Source organism: Aegilops tauschii, chromosome 6 (assembly GCF_002575655.3).
Source record: "Aegilops tauschii subsp. strangulata cultivar AL8/78 chromosome 6, Aet v6.0, whole genome shotgun sequence".
Classification (NCBI taxonomy): Eukaryota; Viridiplantae; Streptophyta; class Magnoliopsida; order Poales; family Poaceae; genus Aegilops; species Aegilops tauschii.
In genome coordinates this window covers 298190723-298199706 of record NC_053040.3, presented here as the reverse complement: position 1 = coordinate 298199706, position 8984 = coordinate 298190723, and the positions used below count along the sequence as shown (strand labels likewise).

Genomic DNA, 8984 nt, shown 5'->3' with positions numbered 1-8984 from the left:
AGCCAGGGGCCGGCACAAGACTCACGGGTCTCCTATAAATCTTGGAGGAATGCAATCTTGTCGTCATCCTCCTGCGGCCCATAAATGCCGGAGATCCACCAAGGGTGCGCTCCGGTGGTGGTAGAAACAAGGGCGGTGATGTGGTGTTGCCCAATGTACGGGCTGGAAATGGAGAGCTCATTGCGGTTCCAAGCTAGAATGATGCTGCCACGGGTGCCAATAGCCGGTAGGGAGAAGAAATCAGCGAAGCAAGGGCCAAGGGTCTCGAGGACGAGTGGCAGGGAGACCGTATCGAGCTTGGTCTCTTGGAGACACACGATGGTGGGGGAGACCGAAGTGATAACGGAGCGAACAACATTACGTTTGGCCCTGCAGTTTAGACCGCGGACGTTCCAAAACACAATCTTAGGATTACAATCCATAGGAGGAGGAGGAGGAGGGGGGGTCCCTAGGTAGAGGCAGAGCGGAGCTAGTTCGCGGCAATGCCTCGCGCCGCCGTCGAGGGGGGGGGGGGGGTCGCAGGCGGCCAAGGTGCCGGCGGGGATGTGCCAACCGTAGTAATCTGCGAAGGCCTGGACAACGTCCTCCGCAAGGGGCTGCTCAAATAGCTTGCTGTAGCGCTCCATGGCAGCAGTGGAGATGGGCTCGCCGTCACGTACAAGGCCGTATTGACAAAAAAATTGCCTCATCCATTAATTTAATCAGAAGATAAAGGCCTATTAAATTACATTATTTTCAGACATGCACACCCATTTAATTACTCCCTCAGTCTGAAAAAGCTTGTTCCAAGCTTGTCTTTCAAATGAATGTATCTAGCACTAAATTGATGTTAGATACATCCATTTGAGGGACAAGGTTTTTTAGACGGAGGAAGTATATAAAAACCAGAACAACAAGGATCAAACCCACAGTGAACACCGAAACACATAGTGTCGAGCCGACTCAGCCGACAGCGTGCCAAACACAACAACAAACGTGAACCTCACGAACACACGACGACGACGCGAAGACCCCGCTATGCCAATCAATCCCGCCTTCCACCACTTTTAAAAAGAAGAATCCGTGACGGCAAGCCCGAGACAAATTGCCTTGAAGAAATATTTGAAGGAGATGACGGTGTACAGTGATACCTGTTGGCCTTGCTAAAGCAAGAGATCAACCTTTTCTTCTGGTTTTTTTTTAAAGCAAGAGATCAACCTGTTCATAAAATGAGGGGGAGACAAGCACGTCAATGTACAAACTGGAAGGCCGTGCTAGCGCGACGTGGCATCCAGGCACGGAGACACGCCATCACATTGGCTGAGATGCTGCATCTTTTTTAGCATTAGCCTCGTAGAAGAAAAGCAGCCGCAGAAGCTCTCACTGACACTGTAGACCTGAGCGGCCCACATGTCAGTAAGCACTTGTCCGGCTTCCGGCTTCCCACAACCAGATAAGCTAGCTATCTTTCCCTCGTCTCCCCTCCACTGCTTCTCCCCCTCGACGGAGGACGGACAATCACAGAAAACGAAACACAGGCATCCATGGAGGTGGTGGGAGGGGTATCGCTGAGGCCGGCGCGGCTCCGGCACCTGACGCCCGGGGAGGCCGGCGCGGGGTCCTTCCTGCCGCGGAGGCTGCAGCTGGCACGGACCGCCGCGAGGCCAGCGAGGCGCGCGCTGGTGGTGGAGGCCCGCGGGGGCAGGGGCTGGTCGGACCGGCAGTCCCAGCAGCAGCGGCGCATGCCGCAGCTCCCCAAGATCGAGGACGACGGCAACCCCCGCTTCGTCATCTTCATCCGCACCGCCAATGTATATTCTTCCTCGATTCCCTCTGATCTCATCGTATGTATGTATATTAATTTCTTGTTGGTGAGTCAAGAAAGCCACCCGTGTTCCCCGCATGCAGGTGTACTTCTGGTACCCGCTCAACATCGTCACCGGCGGCACCACCGCCAAGATCATGCTCGCCGCCAAGGACAACTTCCTCGGCAAGTACATCTACAAGGACACGCTCGCCCGGAACCTCGCCACTGTCATTTACAAAGTAAACCATCCATCATATGCTGTTTTCTTTCCGCATGCACTAGGAATCTAGCCGCTCAGTGTCGTGTAGAAGCTGAGCGTTTTGTGTGCGTGGTGTGTGAAGGACGAGGACGACATAATCGACTTGGCGAAGGAGCAGTTCCGCGTGCTCAAGGGCGAAACCGAGTTCCGGTACGGCTACAAGATCGTGGTAATTCTCTCATCCTTGGCTGCGGAAGGGCGGGTCGTTTCGATAATGATATGTTCTGGTAGTACTAGCCTTTCATTCAAATCAAAGATCAAAATGGAGGTTGCGGTTTATATACTTGTTGTCGTTTGGCTGAGCAGGAGAAGGGAAACCTGAGGTCTGCACTGGCGACAAGCAACGTGCTCGAGGTACGTTTTCTCTCTAATGCACTTGTACTGATCGCACAAAATGGTAAGCCCTTGCATTTTGCACTTGCTTTTGTTTTGCCAACCCATTTGTATAATTTTTGGCAAATTCTGATACATCTCTATTCCAAATGCATGCGTGCGGCGGGCAGACCATGAGCAAACCAAAAAATTAGATTGCCCAAGTTTTGCACATTAACTTGCATGCGCCATTTTTTTGGTCATGAACATCCATTGGTAGGGTATAAATATGTGATATGAAACGACACACCAGACATAGAACCCCATCACCTTGGGAGATTTGTCATAAGCCAAACACTCGCCATGTTTTTACTAAAAAACGAACTCTGTTGCTCCCCCTTGCTATCTAAACTATCATGAACTATGAGTACATAGTGAATCTCAAAACAAAAATGAATGTCGAAAATCTCTATTGCAGAAGAGCTCAGCTCCCAATGAAAGAACATATTTCTTCTTCATCAGGATGGTAGGAAATGAATGTGTTGTGCACTAACAGCAACAACATCGTTTTTCTTCTTCATCTCAGCTCCCAAAGAAAGAAGAGCTCAAAAGTGTCGTTGACAAGGTGAGGGACTTCTTTGGTGAGGTAACCTCCGGTGCCAAAGAATCCTTTGCGCAGATAACAGGATCTGCCAGCGCAGCAGAGGCCGAAGCAGAAGCAAAAGCAGAAGACGAGAGGCCCCGCTCCAAGAGACGAGGAAGCAAGAGGAAAGGGAAGCAGCAGAAGCCCAAGCAAGGGTTCAGTAAGTAGAGACAAAAACACATGTAGTTTTCCCAGAGCTGCTTTATAATCAAATCATCACACACACAAATTTCTTTTATCCCTGCAGAGCCCGAGAGCTGATTGGAAGCGTGGATCCAGTGGACCGCCGGGTGTAGTTTTCCCAGAGCTGCTCTGTAGCACACCTGAGGCTTTTTGAGTTTTGCAGCACACAATGTGTAACCTCCCTGTGGGTAACAACAAACTTTGTTCATTTCTCACAGAATATATATGATGTTAGGCAGCCCCGCAAAATATTAGAAATGAGCCAATTGATGTACTTACAGAACGGCGAAGATCACAGCTGTATATTGAATTTCAATTCTTTGCAAGAGTTAACAGTTGTTGTATAGCGCGCATGGATGGGCATCACCTTATATGAGGTGGTATCTGAATTCAGTTGGAAATGTATTATGTGACAACACATGGAAATCATTGCTATATAGTAGTATATGTCAAATATGCCAAGCAAATAAATTCACAACTAAAGCACAGATGATAAGGCTTGGAATGAATAAACAGGTTCATCACAGAAGAAACATCCTTCAGTCTTATCTTCTGGGATATGAGTTCATAGTAATTCATACAAGACTTCTTCCTCCGCACGCTCAACAAAGCCAGGTACTGGTCATATCCTCTAGGAGGCTAGCTGAAATAGGTCCGACAACCAGGCACAACCTTTGCTGGGCCAGAGCTTCAACAACAATAGCAACTTTTACAGATCAATGACTCGGGATAGCTTCTGGATGCGGTTTAGCAAGAAGTCCCCTTGCTTGATGGTCGACTGGTAGAAAGCATTCCTCTCATCAGGCCGGTTTGTCTCCAGAACACCAGCGACCTTGTCAATCTTGCAGTGAAGCTTCCCAGCTGCAATAAAGCGAGAAAGTTCCCTACAACAAATGAAAGACAAAACACATGAATACGACAGCAGAAACTTCCCTACAACAAATGAAAGACAAAAAATATGAATATGACAGCAGAAACGAAAACGGGATGTATGTATGCTGCATAGGAATGGGACATAAAATTAGGCGGTTGTTTCCATCACTTACTGGTCTATGAAATCAACAGTCACACCAAATGCAGAAGCCATAGCTTCCATCGTCACACTCTTGTATGACTCCAAAAACTGTGAGTAGACAACAGTGCGCACTTCCCTCATGTAGTAGCGGAAATGAGGTTGAAGATAACGGTCTAACTTGATCTGTTCCGTCAAGCCAGCTGAAAATAATTATTTGACCAGGTATTAATACAAGCACATACAAATACGTTGCAGCTAAAAAACAATAATCACAAGAGTGAACTGGAATATATATCTAGACTTACAGAATGCAACAAAAAATGACTTGTACTGGCAATTGTACAGAGAGTTGAGAAACTCTGAGAGGTGTGGTACTTTGCTAATCACTGCAAGGATTTCTGGTGCATCCACCACCTGGAAAGTTCCTTTTGTTAGAGACAAGCATGACAAGAAAACATAACAGACAGAGCCAAGTTGAAATACCTTTTGTTTTAGAGATACACGATCCAATGAGATGATACTTGTGAGGACTGTATAGAAGATGAAAGTGTCATATGGAAACAACTCGTAGGTTGTGAAAGTTGAGATGGAGTCCAAAAACAGGCTGGTAGCTTTCTTGAAGTTTCTGGTTGCCATGCAGTATAAGCCTTCGTACACTTTCAATCTGTTCTTTCTCTCCCAGTCACCTCCCTCCTCAAACAACCTAAAATCAGTAGAGTAAGTGGTCAAATACCATCACTCTGGTGTTCCAAATGGCAGAATGGAACTCTACAGATGGAACAAGGGCTTACTTCTTTGCCTTATCAACGGATTTTGAGATGAGATCAAAGTCCATGTAGAAAAGGCCAATTTGCAAAGTGTAGAACACAAGATCCATCTTCTGGCCAATGGCTACAGTTTTTCCTTCAGTAACTTTAAGTTGTTCCAGTGCTTTTTCCTATAACATTGATTTTCAGATAATGTAAACAGCCATGTTTAGAACTTGTACTTTGTTAACAAGGCCTCAGATATTATATTTTACAAGTAAACAAGTTCTTACCTTCTCGCCAACCTTTACAAAGTACAAGGACTTAGCAAGATGGGCTTCACGCACTTCACTCTCGCCCAAATTCTCTTCAGCATCGGCAATTCTTCATACACAAAATAAAGTTTAGTTTAAAGGAACCAAATTGGTACTTATCAAACTTTACACCAGCGGAAACATTAGATACAGAATAACTGAGAAGAGCATCATGGATAATAAGAAACAACCATAATTCCACTCAACCAACGTGCTTTTCATGATTCAGCCTTCAGGAATACCCTGTCTACAATTCAAGACACTTGGGATTTAGGCTGAATAGTCTACTCATATTATGGGACGGAGGGAGTAATAACTAATAATTTCCTTCATCCAGAACATCCTATCTCAAAGAAACTCCACTTACTCCTTATCCTTAACATTGAATATTCAGCCTAAATCCCAAGTGATTTCACAATTATTTTTCCCCAGAGTTGTAAGGTTCTACCCTCTCGAGGTCTGGCGGTCAGCAAGTTTTCGAGTCGACGAGTCGTTCTGGGGTAGCAACTCTTGAATAGTCGACCCTGCAGTTGCGACTAGTCGTCGACTCAAAAACAGTGGTGGTTGGTGCTTCACACAGGGAGGGTTTGCGCACAAGGCGCCGGACCATTGTGCCCTGCCTGACTGGTGGCCCGATGGACACCGTGGTCTTTCCAAGCTTCCCCGCAAAGGATTCGACAGCGCGGTTCTGCTCACCATATGGATGTTTTGGCTGGAGCAGAACACCAGAGTATTCCATGCATCACCTTAGCTCGGCAGCCCAGCTTATTTGCAAGATCAAAGCTGAGGGTGAGCTCTGAATCAAAGCCGGAGCGAAAGGGTTGCTTAGCATAGGGAGATAGCCTTGTACTAATCCTATTAGCATTGTCTTGCCAGCAGCCCTAGATAGAAAGCCCCCTGCCGTTGCACAAGTCGCCGTGGGTGACAAAACTCTGTAAATTCTCTTCTTCTAATATATCGACAAGCATAGCTTTTGCGTGCTCGCAAAAAAAAAAAAAGATTCTACCCTTCCTTAATACTCAAATTACTCTTCTCAATGCTCAATTGTGCATATTCTGAAAGAACTAGTTTCCTAATACTAATAATGGACAGTTCTGACAGAAATGCAGAACACAAACAGGCACAGTTCTCACACAAAATTTGGGAATACTCCCATTTGCTTCGTGGCCTTTGGAGGAGGGTAAACATTATGCAGTCTGCTATAAGACTCACTTCCTGCGTCCAAAACACGGAGTGCTAATTCATACATGGCCAGCGCAAAGCAATTTACTGACAAGATCTATCGTCTACTTTTGACCACGTCTAGAACCCGAATTAGCACTAGGCCGGGCTCTACAAAAGAAAGTAAGCAGAACTAGAGGACAAACCCACTCACTTCTCATCGAGTTTGCGGATCTCCTCGTCGATCCGGGCGCGCATCTCGGAGAGCAGCACGGCATCCGGCTCCAGCACGCCCGCGGCGGCCAGCGACTCGAACAGCGGCGCCATGTCTGGCAATCAACCCCACGGAAAAAAACAGATCAGTTTAGCTGGCACACTGGATGAGCGGCGAGGGGGGCGGGACGGTGCGGTGCGGTACCATCGGATTTTACGGCGGAGAGGACGTCGGAGCGGAGGTCGACCTTCGAGAGGTCGTCAACATCGGGGTGGGAGAGCAGGAAGAGCTTGTGGGCAAGCACCAGGTGCTTCTCCTGCTTCCCGTCGTCGCCGCTTGTGCTTCCGCCGCCACCGCCGCCGTCCATCTCGTCGCCGCTCGTTTGGGTTGGGGGCACTTCCGTCCGGTTGGTTCGCTTGGATCGCACGGCGTCGGGAGTTTCTCACAGGCCGTGGGTTAGTGGGGTGGGGTGTCTTTCTAGTTAGGGGTTGGGCTTGTCTATTTTTTCCTTTTTGCGGGGATTGGGCTTGGGCTTGTCGTTATAGGCAAAAGGGATAGATTTTGGGATGTGGCCCATTAGCTAGATTCTTTTTAGCCCGGCCCATTAACCTTAAAAAATGCTACATTCTTTTAGCCGGGCTCCAAGTTTTTAGTCAATTTTTTTAGCTGAAAGGCAGCGATCTCTGCCTTATATTCAAACGGCCGATGGGGCCAACAGTTACACGGGCCCCAAAAAGGAACAGGAGAGCGCAGCTGAAAAACAAGTACCACGCAAAGTAAAGGCGACAACGAAACGACCATTACCAAACACAGAGCAATGAAACGGCAAACCAGAGAGAAAGAAAGCAACAAGAGGAAGCAGAAAAAGAGCAAATATTAGATGGCAAATTGGTTGGCCGAGTGAAGCATTGAAGCTTTTTCCTCTTCTCTAGCTGTTTTGCAAGTCCAAGGCATTAGTAGTTTAGCAATCTCCTGGGAAAGGATAGCAGCAGGCTTTGTATGAGCATTGAATACCCGTATGTTCCGCGCATGCCAAAGCTTAGCGCAATAAGGAAATATGACATGCCAAGCTAAGAGATCGGTAGAGACACTGACTTCCTACACAAAATCATTCTGTTTGTCGTCACTGCCCTTTGACTATTACCAATTTCATGCCAAATTTACTAAGCAGCTCTGCAACGAAGAATGATGTGGTCAATTCACTCAATAGCGGGACAACACTCGCATCATGGATCTTGAGTCCAACATTTCTTAGTCATATTGTCTTTCGAGTTCAGTCGTGAGTCATATAGTAGATATGATCAACATAGAGATGTTCGCCATCGATGACTACCCCATCTCACGTGATGATCGGACATGGGTTAGTTGATTTGGATCATGTATCACTTAGATGAACTTGAGGGATGTTTATTTAAGTGGGAGTTCATTAGTAATTTGATTAATTGAACTTAATTTATCATGAGCTTAGTCTTGATAGTTTTGCATATCTATGTTGTAGATCAATAGCTCCCGATATAGCTCCTATATATATTCCTAGAGAAAACTAAGTTGAAAGATGATAGTAGCAATGATGCGGACTGGGTCCGTGATCTGAGGATTATCCTCATTGCTGCACAGAAAATTATGTCCTTGATGCACCGCTAGGTGACAAACATGTTGTAGGAGCAAATGCAGACGTTATGAACGTTTTGCAAGCTCGATATCATGACTACTTGATAGTTTAGTGCGCCATGCTTTATGGCTTAGAACCGGGAGTTCAAAAATGTTTTGAACGCCACGGAGCATATGAGATGTTCCAAGAGCTAAAAGTTGGTAATTCAGATTCATGCTCGTGTCAAGAGGTATGAGACCTCTGACAAGTACTTTGCCTACAAGATGGAGGAGAATAGCTCAGCTAGTGAGGATGTACTCAGAATGTCTGGGTACTACATTCGCTTGAATCAAGTGGGAGTTAATCATCCAGATAAAATAGTGATTGACAAAGTTCTCTAGTCACTATCATCAAGCTACTAAAACTTTGTGGTGAACTATAATATGCAAGGGATGACGAAAATGATTCCCGAGCTCCTCGCGATGCTGAAATCGGTGATGGTAGAAATCAAGAAAGAGCATCAAGTGTTGATAGTTAACAAGACTACTAGTTTCAAGAAAAAAGGCAAGGAAAAGAGAGGGAACTTCAAGAAGAATGGCAAGCAAGTTGTCGCTCCTATGAAGAAGCCCAAAGTTGGACCCAAGCCTGAAACTGAGTGCCTCTACTGCAAAGGAAATGGTCATTGGAAACGGAACTGCCCCAAATACTTGGCGTATAAGAAGGATGGCAAAGTGAACAAAGGTATATTTGATATACATGT

At 46.3% G+C, this 8984-nt stretch overlaps 2 protein-coding genes across 2 annotated transcripts; one reads left to right on the top strand and one right to left on the bottom strand.

Annotated features, from left to right (window-relative positions):
* Positions 1-1125: 1125 nt before the first annotated feature.
* Positions 1126-3527, top strand: LOC109773913 (protein HHL1, chloroplastic). Its single transcript, XM_020332639.4, has 6 exons — positions 1126-1790; positions 1888-2025; positions 2128-2214; positions 2352-2399; positions 2944-3160; positions 3248-3527. Exons 1-6 carry the CDS (start codon positions 1524-1526, stop codon positions 3259-3261), a joined length of 771 nt encoding a protein of 256 aa, XP_020188228.1. The 5' UTR covers positions 1126-1523; the 3' UTR covers positions 3262-3527.
* Positions 3528-3671: 144 nt separating this feature from the next.
* On the bottom strand, positions 3672-7121 carry LOC109773912 (26S proteasome non-ATPase regulatory subunit 6). Its single transcript, XM_020332638.4, has 8 exons — positions 6838-7121; positions 6634-6748; positions 5238-5328; positions 4990-5135; positions 4682-4901; positions 4504-4612; positions 4230-4398; positions 3672-4067 (listed from the first exon to the last, which is right to left on the bottom strand). Exons 1-8 carry the CDS (start codon positions 6998-7000, stop codon positions 3893-3895), a joined length of 1188 nt encoding a protein of 395 aa, XP_020188227.1. The 5' UTR covers positions 7001-7121; the 3' UTR covers positions 3672-3892.
* Positions 7122-8984: the final 1863 nt, after the last annotated feature.